At 42.2% G+C, this 22,104-nt stretch overlaps 1 protein-coding gene and 1 long non-coding RNA gene across 2 annotated transcripts in view; one reads left to right on the top strand and one right to left on the bottom strand.

The window, feature by feature from the left end:
• Positions 1 to 22,104, top strand: part of LOC141058829 (uncharacterized) — a 349,619-nt gene that overhangs the window by 96,217 nt on the left and 231,298 nt on the right. The window lies entirely within an intron of this gene.
• On the bottom strand, positions 9,799 to 14,059 carry ARC (activity regulated cytoskeleton associated protein). Its single transcript, XM_073555052.1, has 2 exons — positions 10,780 to 14,059; positions 9,799 to 10,506 (listed from the first exon to the last, which is right to left on the bottom strand). Exon 1 carries the CDS (start codon positions 13,506 to 13,508, stop codon positions 12,303 to 12,305), a length of 1,206 nt encoding a protein of 401 aa, XP_073411153.1. The 5' UTR covers positions 13,509 to 14,059; the 3' UTR covers positions 9,799 to 10,506; positions 10,780 to 12,302.

Genomic DNA, 22,104 nt, shown 5'->3' on the forward strand with positions numbered 1-22,104 from the left:
CCTGGGAGCCGGTGGAGAATATCCACGCTCCTCTTCTCATTGCAGAGTTTGAGAGGAGCGAGGCTCAAAGAGGAGGGGGCCCTAGGAGTGGGGGTAATGTTAGGCGTCGGATTTCCAGCTCTGCACAGCGGGAATCCTGAGCCTTGCCTCCGACGGTCTCCCATTCCTCCCCAGCCGCAGAGGAGCTTGCTCAGCAAACTCGTCGGTCCCAGCGTTCTGTCCAGACCAGCTCCGTGGGTTTGCTTGCTGCTGCCACCCCTGGTTCAGCTTTGGCAACGCATGCTGCTCAGCAGCAAGATCCTCCAGGGACTAAGTCCTCATGTCGGGCCACTGAGCATGCCTGTGGAGTGATCTCCCATTGGAGATCAAAGGTCATGTGCTCAGGTCCTGCTCGTGTTCGGATTGGCCCATTCGAGAAGCAAGGAGGATCACGGATGCCTGCGGCTATAAAAGGTTCGCATGGCCGCTTGGCCATGCGCTAAGATAGACTCAAATAGTTTGGTGTGTATGATGATGGATGCATGTATCTGGTGTCTGACTCATTATGAAACCCCTACCCTTTGATACGTCTGTTGTTAGGGTTTAGAGACTGAGTCAGCGCCTGCTAGTGGCTAGCCTGTAGGCCACAGTGCATACCGGCCGTCTGCACACTTGCACACGCCATTTATTTGATCCCTGTTGGTATCGCAGTCGCGGTACCGGGCGCTAGCGGTCTAGAGGGACTTCAGTCCTGCTGTCTAAGGGCTGGGTTCTGTGACGTTACGCTAGCGCTTACTCTGCCAAGCTCCGTGAGCGAAAACAGGCTACGGCATCTATTATTTGCGGTAGTGCGGCTCTAAGTCATAAGAGTTCGCCTCGGTACACCTTGGGTGAGGTTAACCCCGTGTGTGTCGTTATCTCACCGCCATATCGCGTCCGCCATTACCGAGCAGCAGTTAACACCTCTGCACGGTGGACCTCGGGCTGCGAACGCACCTAAACACCATCTTATTATTTGGTGTGTTCCGCCAGCCCTTAACACCGTGTATGGTGGTATAGTATGCGGGAAGGGGCACCTGAGTCTCATCAGGGTCAGAATCTGGCTCATTACACTGTGAGGACAATGTAGTGCTCTGAGTGAATGTACCAGCAGAATCATCTATCAGTGGCTGTGCATCAGTGCACTCCATGTCAGATTCATCTTGGCCTGGGTAATTCACCATTTCACTTGATAACCCAGGCATGGTATGTGAAAACAGCTCCATGGAGTAATCAGTTGTATGGCCTGCATCATCCTTCAATCTTGGTTGGGGTGAAGGACACAAGGAAAGGTGTGGTTCATGAACATGAGCCTCCAATGACAACTCACTGCTTTTATTTTTTACAACTTCAGAAGAGGAGGCGATAGAGCTGGAGGCTGAGTCAGCAATGTAAGCCAAAACTTTTTCCTGAAGCTCTGGCTTTAAAAGCGGTTTGCCAACTCCTAGAAAACTAAGCCTTCGAGGCCTTGTGGAGCCAGACGATGACGCAGGCTCAACACCTCCTGCATTCGGTCCTATTTTGCTTTTGCCACTACCATCAGATCCACCACCAACACCATCATTACCAGCTGGCAACCCCCGCCCAATTCCACGGCCTCTTCCACCAGCCTTCCTCATTTTTGGTAAAAATGTACACAAAATCCCACAAACTATATAGTAATGTAAAACAAGGTACAAGGTGTATATAGGACAGGGGAGATGTAGAATTTCTGAACACACTTGTGGACACTGTTGGATTGTGTGAGGCCCAGTGAATATCACACCGCTATGTCACAGGCTCAATGTCGCAGGTGTGAAAAATGTCACTATAGGACAGGGGAGATGTAGAATTTCTGAACACACTTGTGGACACTGTTGGATTGTGTGAGGCCCAGTGAATATCACACCGCTATGTCACAGGCTCAATGTCGCAGGTGTGAAAAATGTCACTATAGGACAGGGGAGATGTACAATTTCTGAACACACTTGTGGACACTGTTGGATTGTGTGAGGCCCAGTGAATATCACACCGCTATGTCACAGGCTCAATGTCGCAGGTGTGAAAAATGTCACTATAGGACAGGGGAGATGTAGAATTTCTGAACACACTTGTGGACACTGTTGGATTGTGTGAGGCCCAGTGAATATCACACCGCTATGTCACAGGCAGAAATTGGCTAGTGTATGACAAACTACAAGGTGTATATAGAATTGGGCAGAATAGGAATCTCCCTAGAGTGTAGGTCTGTAAGAACGGAACATGTCCTCTACTTATCCTTACAGAGTGACACACAGCTTCACTGTGGCCGTGATAACAACTGTTACACAGTACTGAGAGAGGAGCGTGCACGTACACCGCTGTCCGGTGTCCATAAAATTGTCAAGCTCCGTGTTTTTTAAGTATACGGACTGACACATGCTGTCTCTCTATAGTTTTGAATGTGATCAAACAGCAAATATACTTAATTGTTTGAAAACCAGACAAAACTAGGTGGAGGTCTGTAAGAACGGAACATGTCCTCGACTTATCCTTACAGAGTCACACACAGATAGCTTCACTGTGGCCGTGATAACAGCCGTTACGCGGTACTGTGTGAGGAGCGTACACCGCTGTATGGTGTGAAAAAATGCACGCTCAGTACCTCACCAGGACGAAAAAAAAATTTGGATTGCTTTTAAAAAAGCAGTTTGCAGAGCAGTGGGAAAACAGCAATGCAGCTATCAGGAAGCCTTATAAGGCAGCCTAACAACCAACACAGCTGATCCAGCAAAATATAGCCTCCACTTGCACTGCACACACAGTGACTGGTGTGTTGTACAGGCAAAATCGCTAGCAGCAGAAGCAGTTTTTGGTGTCTTCTTCCCTGCCTAACGCTCTCCCTACAGAATCAGCAGCAGCAGCAGCTCTCCCTATTCTGAGGTCAGCATGAGTAACATGACGGTCGGCGTGCACGCCCTTTTATACCCCCTGTGATGCCCCCCAAAGCAAGCCAATCACTTGCATGCCCTTCTCAAAGATGGTGGTGACCCCTGCCTATGTCATTATGTTGCCCATAGTGTCCGTGGATCCTGATTGGCTGAAAAAGGGCGGAAAACAAACTTTTGAAACGCGACTTTGGCGCAAAAGTCACCGAGCTCATGGCCGACCTCATCCTAGGGTCGGGTTTCGTTTCATGAAACCCGACTTTACCAAAAGTCACCGACTTTTGAAATTTTTCGACCCGTTTCGCTCAACTCTAGTGACAACTTCTATTCCTCTGGTGTCTGACGCAGGACCATTAGCATCCATACAACCTCGGGGACCGGACCCCGGCCATGCGCTTAGAACTTGAGGAAGGGCTCCGCTCTAACCCTAATCCTTAGTTCACTTCTTACGTTCCTTACAAATCAGTCTTTCTTATGGAGAATTAGGCTTTCTGAATATCTTTCCTGTGCCAGCAGACCCAGGTTACTGAGGTCGCCGGCAGCACTTCCTTCATCCATCCCACTCAGGGGATCTTCTCTCTGACTCCTGTCAGACTGACTGACTTAGTCCCAATCATCTCCCACTCTCTGGTGCAAACTAAACTCCACCCACCTCCCAGCACTCTTCGTGTTCCAAGCAGGGAGCCACCAAAGGTGCTTTGCTACACTACTATGTTGTGTGGGAGGCAGGTGTTGGAGTGTGGTCAGGTGTCTCCACCTTACCTGGATGGTGGGGCACCACGCCTCAGGAGGAGGTGCAGTACCTCTGTGGCGACTGAACCCTCAGGGGCGCCCTGCCACACAATCAGCAAATTTAAGCGTCATATTTATCAGCCCCAAATGCTACTGAAGCATAATACTCTCATAAAAAACAACTGCAACCCCCAATGCTTTACAGTGCAGCTGTGTTCTATTAAGTCACAGCTATATAATTATATATGTACAGCTGGTATAACCTGGGCAGCTCCTGTATGTAATTATATATGTACAGCTGGTATAAACTGGGCATCGTAGGTATATAAATATATATGTACAGCTGGTATAACCTTGGCATTTCCTGTATATAATTATATATGTACAGCTGGTATAACCTGGGCATCTCCTGTATATAATTATATATGTGCAGCTGGTATATCCTGGGCATCTCCTGTATATAATTATATATGTACAGCTGGTATAACCTGGGCATCTCCTGTATATAATTATATATGTAGAGCTGGTATAACCTGGGCATCTCCTGTATATAATTATATATGTACAGCCGGTATAACCTGGGTATCTCCTGTATATAATTATATATGTACAGCTGGTATAACCTGGCCATCTCCTGTATATAATTATATATGTACATCTGGTATAACCTGGGCATCTCCTGTATATAATTATATATGTGCAGCTGGTATATCCTGGGCATTTCCTGTATATAATTATATATGTACAGCTGGTATAACCTGGGCATCTCCTGTATATAATTATATATGTACAGCTGGTATAACCTGGCCATCTCCTGTATATAATTATATATGTACAGCTGGTATAACCTGGGCATCTCCTGTATATAATTATATATGTGCAGCTGGTATATCCTGGGCATTTCCTGTATATAATTATATATGTACAGCTGGTATAACCTGGGCATCTCCTGTATATAATTATATATGTACAGCTGGTATAACCTAGGCATCTCCTGTATATAATTATATATGTACAGCTGGTATAACCTGGGCATCTCCTGTATATAATTATATATGTACAGCTGGCATAACCTGGGCATCTCCTGTATATAATTATATATGTACAGCTGGTATAACCTGGGCATCTCCTGTATATAATTATATATGTACAGCAGGTATAACCTGGGCATCTCCTGTATATAATTACATATGTACAGCCGGTATAACCTGGGCATCTCCTGTATATAATTATATATGTACAGCCGGTATAACCTGGGTATCTCCTGTATATAATTATATATGTACAGCCGGTATAACCTGGGTATCTCCTGTATATAATTATATATGAACAGCTGGTATAACCTGGGCATCTCCTGTATATAATTATATATGTACAGCTGGTATAACCTGGGCATCTCCTGTATATAATTACATATGTACAGCCGGTATAACCTGGGCATCTCCTGTATATAATTATATATGTACAGCTGGTATAACCTGGGTATCTCCTGTATATAATTATATATGAACAGCTGGTATAACCTGGGTATCTTAATAATTCCCATTTTGGCTCCGTTTTCGTGTGTAATGTGTCATCCCTCTGTAGTTCCTCCGATCAGTGGTGATAGTGTCCGAGTATGCGCGCACATAATCTCTCCATACATTTCCATGAGGAGTCACAGAGGAGCTGTGCAGTGATAATTTCCCATATGAGACTCCCGGATTTCTTTTCCGGGATGAATATAAGTACTTATTACACATCCACTGACGGGGCTTCCTGTAAAGATGTATTTCCCTCCTTCGCCTTGCACTAGCTCAGACACCTCTCCTCCTTTTTGTGTCGGTGTATTTCGCGCGGTTTCTGCTATGGTAACCATTTAACAATTTCATTTTTCTAGAGGATGAAATGATGGAAAAATTACAGCTTATTGCTCGGCGGGCGGTGGCACGTCTACAAGAGTCACATCTCAGCTCCGTCTTTTCTTTGTGCAGAGCTTTTTATGTGTTTTTAATTTCGCATTGTGGACGCCTCGGCTGCTGTTCTTCCCCATTGTACGGCCCCAGTGTGAGCTGGAAAGCTAAATATTAGCCGCAATTGCTGTTCTGTTTGGTCAAGCTCTTTATGGCTGGTGCTCAGATCGAGCTTGCGGGAAGGGTAACAATGGCAGACATCTAATTCATGGACTTGGCTAAATTTAGAGACTGCTGCACTTATGGTCTGGTTATCAAAGGGTGAACGCAATATATATCCCCCATCCAGCCACTATCCGCTTTCCTGTCTCTATCATTTGCCTAAAACCGCTACCCCTCTTACCACTGTCATTTGCCAAAAAATTTCTACCACCCTTCCGCCTGTCTAATTTTTGCATCAAGCCTCGATCTCCTTTCCTCTCTCTATCCTTTGCCTTAAGCCTCTTCTCTCTTCCCCTTACCTATTACTTGCCTCAAGCCTCGATCTCCTTTCCTCTCTCTATCCTTTGCCTTAAGCCTCTTCTCTCTTCCCCTTACGTATTACTTGCCTTAAGCCTCGATCTCCTTTCCTCTCTCTATCCTTTGCTTTAAGCCTCTTACCTCTTTCCCTTACCTATTACTTGCCTCAAGCCTCGATCTCCTTTCCTCTCTCTATCCTTTGCCTTAAGCCTCTTCTCTCTTCCCCTTACGTATTACTTGCCTTAAGCCTCGATCTCCTTTCCTCTCTCTATCCTTTGCTTTAAGCCTCTTACCTCTTTCCCTTACCTATTACTTGCCTTAATCTTCTTTCCTCTCTCTATCCTTTGCCTTAAGCCTCTTCTCTCTTCCTTTGTATCTATTACTTGCCTCAAGCCTCGATCTCCTTTCCTCTCTCTATCTTTTGCCTTAAGCCTCTTCTCTCTTCCCCTTACCTATTACGGTATTTGCCTCAAGCCTCGATCTCCTTTCCTCTCTCTATCCTTTGCCTTAAGCCTCTTCTCTCTTCCCCTTACCTATTACTTGCCTTAAGCTTCTATCTCCTTTCCTCTCTCTGTTTTTGCCTTAAGCCTCTTCTCTCTTCCCCTTACCTATTACTTGCCTTAAGCCTCGATCTCCTTTCCTCTCTCTATCCTTTGCTTTAAGCCTCTTACCTCTTTCCCTTACCTATTACTTGCCTTAAGCTTCTATCTTCTTTCCTCTCTCTATCCTTTGCCTTAAGCCTCTTCTCTCTTCCCCTTATCTATTACTTGCCTCAAGCCTCGATCTCCTTTCCTCTCTCTATCCTTTGCCTTAAGCCTCTTCTCTCTTCCCCTTACCTATTACGGTATTTGCCTCAAGCCTCGATCTCCTTTCCTCTCTCTATCCTTTGCTTTAAGCCTCTTCTCTCTTCCCCTTACCTATTACTTGCATTAAGCTTCTATCTTCTTTCCTCTCTCTATTTTTGCCTTAAGCCTCTTCTCTCTTCCCCGTATCTATTACTTGCCTCAAGCCTCGATCTCCTTTCTTCTCTCTATCCTTTGCCTTAAGCCTCTTCTCTCTTCCCCTTATCTATTACTTGCGTCAAGCCTCGATCTCCTTTCTTCTCTCTATCCTTTGCCTTACACCTCTTCTCTCTTCCCCGTATCTATTACTTGCCTCAAGCTTCTATCTCCTTTCCTCTCTCTATTTGTGCCTTAAGCCTCTTCTCTCTTCCCTGTATCTATTACTTGCCTCAAGCCTCGATCTCCTTTCCTCTCTCTATTCTTTGCCTTAAGCCTCTTCCCTCTACTAGACCAATGTCTTTTCTATAATACAAATCATCTTTTTTTTGTATTCGCGTCCTGTCAAACTTGGACACTTATTTCCAAAAAAGCAAGCTGGGCTTCAGGGCAATGCAAGTGGGGGCAGGACAGCACCAAACGAAATAGGATTAGCTCAAATTCCACAAAAAAAAGTTGCTATAGTAAATTATCTAATTATCCCTTTTTCTTAGTGAAATGAACTGCAGTATAAAGCATGAGGAATAGGGTGAACTTGTGATAAGATAGAAGCCTAATTTTGGACTGCTTCAGACTATACCCCATGCTGCTGGAATACCCAAAAATAAGTATGCCTTATTGGAAAAGAGCTGTAGAAAGGCTGATATAGATATATTATACTAGACCTTTTATACTCCTCCTCAAACTGGCCTTTATATCCCTTGTATTGGACAGATATGGTCTTACTATGGTCAAACCCAAACATTATACAAGTACACAAATATCTGTAATATACAGTGACATGTAAAGTTCAAAATTACAGTTATTGTGAACAGTTAGGCTAAGTTCACACTAGATGTTTTTGCTGCGTTTTTTTTTTCTTCACTCTTGGCAGAAAAGAAGCAGCATCAAATACGCATGTTTTGGTGCGGTTTTGGGTGCATTTTTTACTGCGATTTTCAGGATCCCAAAAGTCAACTTTGCTTCCATCACAAAGGCATGAACACAGGTCAGGTCACCAATACAATAAATATGTTCAGGAAAAAATACACATACAAATGTCACAGTGAAAGGAGGTGCATTGGTCTGGAATAACACTGGCAGGGCATTGAGTTTATAGGACACTGTAAATTTCACACTTTGGTCAGCTATTGAGTTGCTCAAGCATTGTCTAATCTCCCACTGTGGTAAACCACATTCATTGTTCAATCTCACACCTTTGTCAGCCAATGTTTACTCTTTACACTAATTTAACTAAACAGTACTAATCCCATCTGCCATCTCAGGTGATCAAGACAACATGGTAAACCTGGAAAAATCACTAAAATCTATGGGCTTCATATACTACTGTACTTGGTTTTATTTTTCACTAGCTGAAGAGCCCGTCGCTGCCCGGGCATAGTGACTAACTACGGTTAGTTATAACAAATTATAATGATTATATCTATATATATATAAAGCTGAGTGTAGAGCCCCGTCCACTCCGCATAGCCACATTCACTATAATATCCCACCACATCCCATCAGCCTGGGGTCAGAATCAGAGCGCTGAGTGGATTTGCCCTCACTTCCATACTGGGGATCCCTTTAAGAGAGCCTGGGGTGAGAACCAAAACGTTGGATAGATTTGCCCTGAGTTGCATACCAATGATCCCTTTAATAGAACCCTGGGGTCAGAACCAGAGCGCTGAGTGGACCGGTCCTAACTTCCATACCGGAGATCCCTTTAAGAGAGGCCTGGGGTCAGTACCAAAGCGCTGAGTGGATTTGCCCTCACTTCCATACCGGGGATCCCTTTAAGAGAGACTGGGATCAGAATCAGAGCACTGAGTGGATTTGCCCTGACTTGCCTACCAATGACCCCTTTAATAGAACCCTGGGGTCAGAATCAGAGCATTGTGGGATTTGCCCTGACTTCCATACAGGAGATCCCTTTAAGAAAGGCCTGGGGTCAGTACCAATGCGCAGAGTGGATTTGCCCTAACTTCCATACCAATGATCCCTTTAAGAGACCCTGGGGTCAGAACCACAGAGCTGAGTGGAACTGTCCTAACTTCCATACCAGGGATCCCTTTAAGAGAGGCCTGGGGTCAAAACCAAAGCCCTGGATGGATTTGGTCTGACTTCTACACCAATGACCACTTTAAGAGGGAAGATGTGCCTACGGGGTGGAGGATGTGTGAGGGGGACAATTATTCATTTCTGTCATGTCATTTCAGGGGGGCAGACAATGGCTGGAGCTTATGTTTCCGAAGATGCTAGATTTCTCCCACCATGTCAGTGTCTACTGAGGTGTTGTCAAGTGGGAAAACTTGCTCATAGCAACCAATCACAGCTCAGCTACTTTTAACCAGCTCTGGTGAAATGAGAGATGCTTAGTGATTGGTTGCAAGGAAAATTGTTGCTCCTAGCAACCAATCACAGCTCAGCTTCTTTTAAACAGCTCTGGTAAAATGAAAGATGCTTCATGATTGCTTGGTGATACACACATACATACATTCACTTTTATATATAGAGATGGCAGCTCGTGTACCTAAAAATAGCGGTGACTTAATAGAATATAGCTGCAGTGTAAAGCATTGGGGACTGCAGTGGTTTTGATGAGACTATTAAGCTTCAATAGCCAAAATAAACTATGTCCTAATCTAATAGAGCTGCAGTGTAAAGCATGACAGAGAGACAGAAAAGCAGCTTGAGATTACTAGTTATTAATCAGACCTGGTACATATTGTGGAGTAAAAAGCACAAAAATAGTTAATATTTTCACATTTTATTATTCAATAGTCATCTGTACATTGACACAATTGGTTTTACAAAATGAATTTTACAAGACCTCTTTGGATAAATGCAATGTGCTTTCATACACGTATTATAGACCATTGGTACAAAACCTGACACTTTCTTCATTTTTTATGTATTTCTGTGTTGTAACTTTGATAAGGCTTCCAAATTAAGGTCACTTTTATCTGTCATGTCCAGTACACTCGAAACTTTTCACTTGTAGAACTTGAATCAATGTCAGAGAGGTATCGGTCATCTGTCATACCATGGGCGAGATGAAATAGATCAGAAACATGTCCTACCAAGTTATCAGGCTTTTGTGGGGCCTTATTGGCATTGAGGTTTTGATGTCCGGAGACGGTAATGAAGATCTTTGCTCGCAGGAACTTCAGACGGACAAAGTTGCCATTTGTCGGAAATTGTTGCTCGTAGTATTTGACTATTTTTGCTGATTCTTTTGTTTTTAGAAATTCTAGATTTTCTTGACGTAATGTTCATAGTGGGTTCCAGGAGTCCATGTAGAGAACTGTTGGAAAATCTGTTCCAGAGTTGATCAGGCCTGAGCCAGGTGGTAGGTATCAGTTCCCACCCCACCACCAAAGGACAGGAGAAAGACGTAGAGTGTGGTCTTGCCTTATTCGCATTTTCCCAAAGGTCAACAACTTGATTTGGTGCTGGCATCTGAAAATAAAGGATAAAGAGAGTTGAGTTTAGGTCTGCTGTGCATACATTTTTTTTAAAATTCTACATTAGACTATAAATCTAATGATCTACTAGGTCTAATACGGGGTGAATAGTTTAGGTCTAAGGATCATAAGACATTTGGATTTAAGCCACCACTTAAGGTACTAGCGATCTGAAAGTTGGGCTTAAAATTAATATTTTATGGCTAAGACTTTCAATCCATTATATTTTGCGGACATTAACATTAAATAGTTTGAATCGTATACTTACATTGTTGTCAGAGGGTCTCCAAGTCATCGGATGGATGTTCTTCATGACCAACCTCATGGACGTCAGCAAGAGCAATGCCCTTCAGGGATGTCTTTCTTGGTCTCCCAAGTCATTGCACATAGGCCAGATGAGAATCTTTTGGGTCGGTGACTACTAAACTTCTGGATTCTGCTAAGATTTAGTCCAACACCAAAGTTCAAAAAGTTTGAAGAAAGTTTGAAGAAGTCCTGAATTTTGCAGATATTCCTGAGAGAAGTTGACTGAGAGAGTTCTATGTTCCTCACCGCACTTGTGTAGTTGGCATAGCTAAGAACGTTGATTTGTGGGAATTTGTACTTTGTAGGTGTAGAAATGGTTGACCAAGGGTCCATTAGTTTTTTTTTTTGTCCACTGAAACTTTCCGCTTCCAAGTCATGAAAATGTAACATATATGTCAATGTCCATCAAGTAGAAATCGCTAGTAATGTCCAATGATTATTTCCAAGGTTCCAAAAATTTGGTTCGACTTTGATGCAACACATTATTGTTGTCTGATACAAATTGCTACTATATGTTTTCATGGAATAGTCTACATGTATAAAAAGACACCAAAAGTATCATTATACAATATGAACCCACCCCAACCCCCCCTCACAAAAATTTTTTTTACAAATTCTCAAAATTGTTATAAAAATAAATTTTACATTGCCTTTCATGACATGTTTTAGAATTTTTGAAGCATATTATTGCTTGCTAATAAAATATGGTAAAAAGTCCCATTCAGTGATATTTCCTATGACATCTTATGACACTATACACAAAAGGTCGCATTTATCTTATGTACAATATAGATCACAATTGACATTTTGGTACATACAGGATAGTAATACAAAAAAAAATAGGATTTTTTTCTTTCTTATTTATACATTTGATATATAAAAAAAATGCTCTTAAAACTGAACAAATTGTGAACTTTCTTACCTATGCCATTCCCTGAAATTTAAAGGGAGAAGGCAGAACACTTGTGCAAAAAATCATCAATATTATATTTTTTATTTTTTTTAATTATTATTTGCATCAAAAAGTTGTGTCACCAGATTCTGGCGACAATTCACTAACTTTTCCATAGTTTCCTTTGCTCTATGTGATCGTAGAAAGCAATTGCTGCTTACTCTCTGGCTACATGCAGGGCAATATGTCCTGTTCACATGAGAAAACCTAGAATTGATGTATTGTATCTATGCCTCAGTTTCTAAAATAGAAGTTAATTCATTGACCTCTAACCTTATTCCTCGTGTTATAAAACTTGTATAGAGCAGATTTTTTTTTCTGAATGTAATACATCTTTTTGACACACATCTCCTAGGTCTATGATGAGAAAGTCTCATTGTTGAATTCACCTTATACCAACTTTCTTGCTCAAAACTCACAACTTTCCTTCGACTTCTGAGCCTAAAATTGACCCTTTCTTTCAAAGTCTACAAATATTTTTCATTCAAGACTCAGAGCATTAATTTTACCCCAAAGTTTGCAAAGCCTCCTGCTTAACATGCTTCGATGTAACCCGCTTTCTCAGTGATTATGCTATTGCTATTGCTATCGTAAGGATCCTTGGTGACAATGACGTTTAGCTTGGTGCTGATTTGCTCATCTGAGTAAGCCGCCTTAAGGGTTAGTTTCTCTGACTGTTCAAAATCAAATTGGATTTCCTTCCCCATCTGCACCAGCTGCTCCATCGTCTTAGGGAGAGGGGATTTGAGGAACCTCTTGATCTCTGGGTGCAGAGTGCTAATAATGTAACGGATCATCTCCTCCTCATTGGCATCAGCATAAAGTCTATGATACAAAGCTCTTTTCTTCCACACAAATTGCTCAAGGGGTTCCCAACGTCTCTGAGGAAGATCTAAGTCTCTCTTGATGGCTTCCCTAACGACTATCCTTTCACAGTACTGCAAGAAAGCGACTTTGAAGTCATGCCAACTTTCTACTGTCTCCTGCCTATATTCCCACCACTTCTTTGCTGCCCCGGTCAAGTGATTGTCTACTTGAGAAAGCCAAACTTTCTCGTTCCACCCACTACGCTTAAAAAACTTTTCTAAGTTCACTAAAAACTCACGTGGATCTTCTGACATTTTGGCATCAAACTCAGGAGGAGCCAAAATATCAACAGAAATGACAACCCAATGGTGTGGGTGGCAAGATTGGGCTGGCAGTGGAGGTGGGGGTGGGGGTGGAGATGATGGTGGACTGGGAGCATAAGGATCAACAATCTCTTGATTGGCCTCTGCCTCTTTTTCTTTATCGCTTTTCTCCCCATAGAAAGACCTCCTATGCTTCTCTTCCATCTTACATGTCCTACACAAGTTCTGATCGGCCTTACTAACCATTTTTTCAAAACGAGAGAACACTCCTCTCCAAGAGTTCATCTCCCTCTTCACCCACCTTTCCAAGTTGACTAAAGTATCTTGACACCTCAACAAACAAGCCTTGATAGATCGTTTCCACCTCTGAATCCCAACAACTGGGGACTGATCATTCATATTAGAATGTAACCTCTGGACTGACCTCTTAAACCCTTTCAGCTCATTCTCAACCTGTCTGGAAACTCCAGAAAGAATATACACCTGCGTCTTTCTGACCCTGTCTAACATTTCTGCTGGACTACAAGTACCTATCTGTAGAGCCACAGTTTGTTCAGGCACAGAGAGAGCGGGTGCTACGATGCTACTAAGAGCCATGCTTGCTGCCATGGTCAGAATATGAAATTCTTACAATGTAGCAAATTTTCAAAAATATTCAAATTTTGAATTGTTTTTGCTGAGTGAACAAAAGTTATCGTTAATGAGATTCACAGCAAGAAATGACTTGACATGCAACCCTTCTCTCTATGCTTTTTGGGTTAAGAGCAGTTTCATAAAACCCCAAAAAACATTGTACAATTCCTTCAGAAAAGAAAGTAACAAGGTGAAATTTTCAGTTCAGTAAAGCAATGCAATTTTTTGTTTAAAGTTTAGCAAAGATAGGAAAGATGGTAGATGGATATCACCCAAGAAAAGTGTCCAGTCCTCTCAGTAGTTTTGTAGCATAAGAGGAATCGTGATGATTAGAAGAAGACTTGTCCAAGGCTTCAATGCAGAGAAGAGTCTTCTCAAAAGTGGAGAAAAGAAAGTCTTTGAGTTAAAAGTGAAGCTTCGGAGAAAGCTAACTATTGAGCCGGTAACGATCCTTGGAAGTGGGTGCGAATGCAAGAGAAGAGAGAAAACTACTTCCTATCTGCTCACATCTGAGTTTGTGAGGATAGTTTTCCAGGCTCGGTATTTATACTGTATCTTGCCGAGCCCGACATGTGAGTTATCAGCAAACCCCAGTCTACGTTTACGCCGCTCATTGGTTGGAGCTTCTGTCTCCCTGACAACCGGAACATTGGGATGCCAATTCAATGCCCCCCTCTCCTTATGATTCAGCTAACACGTTGAAGACTGTGAACACTCCAGCTTTGGAAGAATGTGTAATTCCCTTTCTCTCTCTTTCTGCGAAAACACGTAATTGAGCTATAATAACCAGGAGACACATCTCCCACGGAACATTACACGTCTTCCCTGTCTGAAATTGACAAAAAAGGTCTCATCTCGTTATTTTACCAGATGAGTGCGCGACCACGTCCTCCCACCTTACGCTACCTACGTGTAGAATACACACATATGCACTCACATAGATACAATCTTGTTTGTGGAGCGGGGTGGTGGCGCAGACTCGTTGAGTCACATTACTTAGGAAATTTGGAATTTTTATTGAAGTGGGTTGACAAACAGTCAAGGCCGTTGTATAATATGTCATATGTTGGGGGACTTATAACAAACACACAACGGGGGAAGAGATCTACAGCCCAAATATGACGAAATCAGTGACTGCCCGGAATCCAAGGACTTGCTCGAAGGTGGAATTTATTCCTCGATAGAATAAGTCTAGTGAGGCAATAGAAGAAACACTGAGATTGTTTTTTACATTTGAACGTTTGTGTACTTGGGTTCAGGATTGAGTATCGGAAATACAGTGAAACTTCTTCAAAGGGCCACCTCTTGGAGAAGACCCCACCATCCATGACATTAATTTTCTAAGTAGACGTCTCCCTGAGAAGAGCATTAAATGCAGGTTTTGGGTGGTCATTTGAAAGAAGCTTCTCCATAACTGTATATGTACATGCTATTGAATTATCATTTGGGATGAATGACCCTTGGACCAAAATAATTTCTTAAAAAAGGAATGCGACTTTTTGAAACCAGATGAAATCCTACGACTCTACTTGACTAAATCCATCACTCGTCGTGTGAGATATAGGACAATGGAGATGTGTATTAAACCAAATGAATGATGCATTGGAAATTCCGAGTAATAGAAATCTAGTGATAAAAGTAATAAAATGGTGTCAATGTTCTTCTGTTTTGGGTAACGGTTGAGTACTTACTTCAATTTATCCTCTGACCTGTCAATACATGAGATGAATTGTAGTAGAATTTCTTTTTATACACCAGATGACCCATTTATTTATGGAATTTGTGGATCAAGATGGGACTTCAAAAGATGGAACGCATAAACATTAAAAAAAATTTCAGTTCAGAGCTGAGAAATGATGAATTTTTAGAAAGTTGAACCTCAAACTCACCATTGGGTTGACCAAATAGCACAACATGGTGGTTGTAGGTAGATCTGGCCATAGTCTGTGACCAGCATAATCCTCAATATCATCAATGAATATTCTAGCTGTTACTTTTGGTCAAGGTCAAATCCAACCTTAGTCTGAATTCTTTTAAATGTCGGCTCCCTGAGATCTTCAGACCAGATCCATTTCAAATGTATTAGTCCTACCAAATAAATATTGTAGATTTATTGGATGAACCCAATGATTGAAAATGGCCATCACGAATGGCAATGGGGGTTCAAACAAGTTCTTCTCTTGTGTTCTAATAGGCAACAAGCACCTAATAATGATTCATGAAGATGTTGCCCAGAATTAATAAAACATGACTTCATTTCACAAACAGCGCCACCTCTGACCACCGATTGTTTGCGGCATTGCAGCTATGCTTAATTTGCTTCAATTAAGGCTGAGCTGGAATACCAAATACAGTCTCTTATCAGAGGTGGTGCTGTTTCTGGAGGAGAGAAGCCATGTTTTATAATCCTAGGCAACCCCTTTAAAATGTTGGATACCGTAGACCACCAGCACATATTTAACAGCACCCTCAGTCCTATTTATTACTCCTACACCCCCCAGATGGCTACGGATCCATTGCACATTGAATGGGAGGTCTATGAATGGCTTTGTCTTGTAGAAATTTCCGACATTGTTTCTTTTTTAGTTCTCCGCCTTTGTTCTTTTAAAGAGTTCTCTGCGTTCTTTGAATCTCGGCAATTTTCTACATTTAGGCTTTTTTTTCCCTCTTTCTTTTCAGCTTTGAACTCTCCTCTGGCTAGCTGCAGTTCTGGCCTTATTTAGTCACTGTTCTTCAACACCTACTCACTGACTAATTTTCCCGGTGACTCATGCCTTCTCACAGGCTCGGCTTCTGGTCCCACCATGCTGTACTTCCAAGCTCCACATGCTATGTGAGGGGGATTGTGTGAACAGAGCACAAATTACAGTGTACACCTTCCAATTTTTCTGAGTGGGATGTCAATTAAGCGTCTCATGCATATTATCTGTGGGAAGGTGGAGAGGGGGATTACCCTACATCGAGGCTTCGTTCCTTCAGATGAGAGAGACGAGGAAACCTGCTTCACATCTGTTCCCATTGTAAGGAGTGCAGCGAGAGGCCGGGCGGGAATCCATCATCGCGGAGAGATGATTTCATTACAATTGCAAATTATCTTTCCAAAAAGTTATTTTTTGCACTTTGGAGTGTGACTGATTACAGAACTGATCGTAGCTTCATCCACAGGCGTCACCATATATGTAACGATATAAAAACATCTTAAGCCATATCTACCGACTATCTACTGATCTGTCTATCTGTCAAAGTAGACATTGGGTCAAAGTCAGTAGTCTGGAAGACCTATAGGGTGGTTCTAGGGCATAGTTTCATTTGGATGCACCCTTCTTGTTAGGTTGTGGGTCCTGTTCAAGGGTTATGGGTATTTTGCGGTAGCAAAATATTGATATGGGTGGGGTCATAACGTCACCCTTTAATATTCTGGTCCAAGCAGATATAAACATCAACACCATAGTGAACTTAGGGCCCAATGTCCTCAATGCTGATGTCCAGACATTGGCTACTCAAACATTTCAATGAGAACCAGGACCCAGCATGGGACCCAATAGTATACGAATAGAGGAACCTATGACCCTGATTAGGCAAAACCTTTCCAATTCTCTTTACGCAGAATAGTCTGTAAGGGTAGAATCACTGAACCCCTTGACTCGGTGGTGGTGCGTAATAAGGTCAAAAAGTGAGGAGCAGCAGACCTGCACAGCAAACTCTTCAGTGATATCATGCCGAGCCTATAAGTTAGAAGAGGCCATCGGGATTCCAGTAGGTAGGAGGTAGTTCACAGATACCCCATCTGGAGGGCACAACATACTAAAGGTTGCTACTGAACAAGGTTTCTCTACTTATTATGTCTACCACTGTCCCTTATTACATAGTATCACCTGTTATTATACATAGCACTGTTTCTTATTAGAGTCCTTTCTTATTATACATAGCATTGTTCTTTATTATGTAGTGTTTGCTCTTATTATGCATAGTGACATCCATTATTTCATTGTGTCCTATCACTATACCGCTGCACGACCAGCTCTACCATTACCTATTATATCCTCACCCATCCCTTGTAGATTATGAGTCCTCTCTCCTCCTGTATCAGTTGGTGAATTGCATTGTTCATGATTATTGTACTTGTTTTTATTATGTACACCCCTTTTAACATATAGAGCACCATGGAATAAATGGGACTACAATAAATGATATTTATACAAAGCACTGTCCCTTATTACAGTTTCCTCTCATTATGTATAGCACCATCCCTTATTACATTGTATCCTCTCTTATTTTCTTATTTTCTTATTTTCCTTATTGCAGTGTCATTTCTTATTCTTTATAGCATCATCCCTTATTACATAGTGTCCTCTCTTATTATACATAGCACTGTCCTTTATTATGTAGTGTCCTCTTTTATTATACATATCACTGTCGTTTATTATGTAGTGTCCTCTCTTATTGTATATAATGACATCTCTTATTACCTTGCGCCCTCTCTTATTATACATGTCCCTTAATACAGTGTCCTCTCTTATTCTATGTAGTGTCATCCTTTATTATATAGTGTCATCTTATTTTACATAGCACTGTCCTGTGTTATGTAGTGTACTTTCTTATTATTTATAGTGTAATCACTTATTACATTGTGTTGTTTCTTATTATACATAGCACTGTTCTTTATTACAGTGTCCTCTCTTATTCTATATAGTGTCATCCTTTATTATATAGTGTCATCTTATTTTCATAGCACTGTCCTGTGTTATGTAGTGTTCTTTCTTATTATGTATAGTGTAATCACTTATTACATTGTGTTCTTTCTTATTATACATAGCACTGTTCTTTATTACAGTGTAGTCTCTTATTCTGTATACCACTAGCCCTAATTACATAGTGTTCTCATTTGTTATATATAGCACCATCCCTTATTACATTGTGTCCGCTCGACTTATACATATTGCTGTCCTTTACTACAATGTCCTATTTTGTTATGTATAGCGCCATCCTTTATTACAATATCCTCTACTGCTATGTATAGTGCCAGCCCTTATTACATTGTGTCCTCTCTTTCTATAGATAGCGCTGTCGTTTATTACATAGAGTCTGCTCTTAAAATGTTTAGCACCGTCCATCATTACATAGTGCCTCTTTTATATTGTATAATGGTGTCCCTTGTTGCAAATTGTACACTCTTATTATATATAGCATTATCCCTTACTACATTGACCTCCCATAGATCTCCTTCACAAGTCCGTACTAAACACGTACGTGAAAAAAACAGTACCGATGTAATGAGTTTGTCATGAGTGTGTCCGTCCATGAGGGTGGGCTTTGTAATGCATAAAGAAATGAGACTTGGACCCTGGCGACCCTTCCTCTGCCCCTGACTATGCTGATATGTATTCAAGATCCTGAGTGACCCATTTTTCTGTGGCAGTGACATTAGTGATCATCCTACTTTCCCAGGAACAGATAATAACAGTATTTAATAGGGTTAATAGGAATATTCTCAAAGAACTGCGTATGTCAGAAGAGGACAAGAGATTTGCTGAACGCAGCTTCTTACGTTTATTTTCAGCCGGTACGAGGTGTTGCGGATCAGCTGAGACATCTGATGATGCGCTGACACCTCGGTGTGAGGGAGGACGGGTTGACAGATGACAGGGGGAATTCACAGCTTGATGCTTGCTCTGCACATAAAAGGCTCGTTATGGGTACGAGCACCGGCAGGCGCGGCTGAGACTACGTAGCAGACAGGAAAGGAAGTCCATGTATGGCTGCGGAGCTCGGAGCAGGAAAGGACGCAGAGATGTGGAAGCCCCTGGGATGGGGAGGATGTGATAATGGGGACTCCATCTGGATACAGGATCAATCACTTGTGGAGTTCCAAATCTAATGGATAATTATTGCACAGTGCGACTTCAGATACGAAAGCCAAAGTCGTTAATGCCTTATGGTGGCACAATACTGTGGTGAAGCGGATTGCGCTGTCAATAATGCACATGGCGAATCTGACCGGACTAAATACTTTCATATGGAAAATGTGGATAAAGAGAAATTCCAATCAGAAGCCGTGCAAGTAGCACCAAAACTCGATAGTCACAGATATTGTGATGTTATTTCAGCCGGCGCAAACGTTATTCACGTGGTGATTTGTGACGACACCTGTCCATCTTCGATAATGTGCTTTTCATCTAATTTAAGGGTTTTTCTGCCCCATTTTCTAACACAAAATTTGGTGCTAATGGGGTAAAAAATATAAGAAAAGTCATAAACTTGCCTTCCATGTCCTCCACTTCTCCTCCGCTCACCGGCCATGTGTCCCTCTGGTCTCTTTTTCCTATTCACTTGGCAGCTGCAGGCAATCGCCGAGGTCAAAGATTAGCTGCAGCCGTCATACGCAAACAAACTCGGAAGAGGAGGAGAAAAGAATGTGGAAGACATGGCCACTGGGATGGAGGAGCAGCGAGTGGTTGGAAGGAGAGTATATTTATCTACCACACTCGAGTCATGTGTAAAGTTAAAGAAATGGAGCAAAAACTCTACTAAATAGAACAATCTCTGCAGATTATTTTTGGACATATTTTTTACAGATGAGTGAGCTTCTTCATGGCAAACTTAATTTGTCTCACACTAAAAAGATAGATCCTCCTGAATCCGAATTTTTGGCAAATACCTTTTGTGCGATACCGGCCACAATTCTGCCGAATTGTAGAGGGCTTAGAAATGGGTTTAAAAAAAAGCTATGGAGCTCTCTGATCGTCCAGGCCTTCTTTCTTTCCGGCCTTTACTTTCCTCATTTCTCAGGCATGCAACATCCTCGTTGTCCATGTTCACTAATCCACCAACTATAAGGTTCTGTATTAATCCACCAACTATAAGGTTCTGTATTAATCCACCAACTAGAAGGTTCTGTGCTAATCCACCAACTATAAGGTTCTGTATTAATCCACCAACTAGAAGGTTCTGTATTAATCCACCAACTATAAGGTTCTGTATTAATCCACCAACTAGAAGGTTCTGTATTAATCCACCAGCTAGAAGGTTGTGCTGTAATTCACCAACTAGAAGGTTTTGCTTTCATCCACCAACTAGAAGGTTTTGCTTTCATCCACCAACTGGAAGGTTCTGTGCTAATCCACCAACTACGAGGTTCTGCATTACTCCACCAACCAGAAGGTTCTACATTAATCCACCAACTAGAAGGTTCTGCATTAATCCACCAAGATGGTTTTAGATGAATCCACTAACTAAAAGTTTCTGTCATGCCTCAGGATTCAATCTGACAGGCTTGTGTTTGTCTGCAGGCGTCTCTATTCGCTGAGCAACTGGAGATCCTGTCGCTGTCCAGGTGCTGATTTCCCTTTGCTTTTTGTCACTCCTTTCCATCTGGTATTTGGCCTATCCTATCACTCTGCAGAGGCTACTATTTGTCCCTTACTGTGCCCTCTGTTCCCTGCTGGTGATGGCTTACAACTACCCAGTTTGGGGGTGAAGGAGTTGTCCTTATTTGAGACAGTTGGTGTTTTCTCTAGGAGTTGTCTGCGTGGTTTTTGCAGTGTGTATATTTCCTCTCCCATTTGGTTGGTCGCTCCTACTGTTCCCTTGTTTTCCACTTTGTTGTTGCTTGAGCATTTTTGTATGATTTCAGTTTCTTTTCATCCCAGTCTGTTTCCCCTGCCTGTCTAATTTGTGCTACCTGTTTCTCATCAGTCCCATGCCTCCTTTGGTGGGGGAGGATTTAGTTCAGTGTGTATTCAGGAGCATAGTAAAGTCGGAGACCCAGGCCTCTTTAACTTCAAGAGTACCCCTGAGACAGGGATAGCAAGGACCCCAGCTCCAGGAACAGTGGCAGGTCCTACTCCCTTACCTCAGAACGGCACATTGTGACAGGTTCTGCCTTAATCCACCAACTAGTATATTCTGCACTACTCCACCAGCTAGAAGATTCTGCATTACTCCACCAACTAGAAGGGTCTGCATTACTCCACCAACTAGAAGGGTCTGCATTACTCCACCAACTAGAAGGTTCTGCATTACTCCACCAACTAGAAGGTTCTGCATTACTCCACCAACTAGAAGGTTCTGCATTATTCGACCAACTGGAAGGATCTGCATTATTCCACCAACTAGAAGGTTCTGCATTACTCCACCAACTAGAAGGTTCTGCATTACTCCACCAACTTGAAGGTTCTGCATTACTCCACCAACTTGAAGGTTCTGCATTACTCCACCAACTAGAAGGTTCTGCATTACTCCACCAACTAGAAGGTTCTGCATTACTCCACCAACTAGAAGGTTCTTCATTACTCCACCAACTAGAAGGTTCTGCTTTAATCCACCAACTAGAAGGTTTTGTATTACTCCACCAACTAGAAGGTTCTGCTTTAATCCACCAACTAGAAGGTTCTGCTTTAATCCACCAACTAGATGGTTCTGCCTTAATCCACCAACTAGAAGATTCTGCATTACTCCACCAACTAGAAGGTTCTTCATTACTCCACCAACTAGAAGGTTCTGCTTTAATCCACCAACTAGAAGGTTTTGTATTACTCCACCAACTAGAAGGTTCTGCTTTAATCCACCAACT

Source organism: Dendrobates tinctorius, unplaced genomic scaffold (assembly GCF_039654945.1).
Source record: "Dendrobates tinctorius isolate UK_male_01 unplaced genomic scaffold, ASM3965494v1 ptg000215l, whole genome shotgun sequence".
Lineage (NCBI taxonomy): Eukaryota > Metazoa > Chordata > Amphibia > Anura > Dendrobatidae > Dendrobates > Dendrobates tinctorius.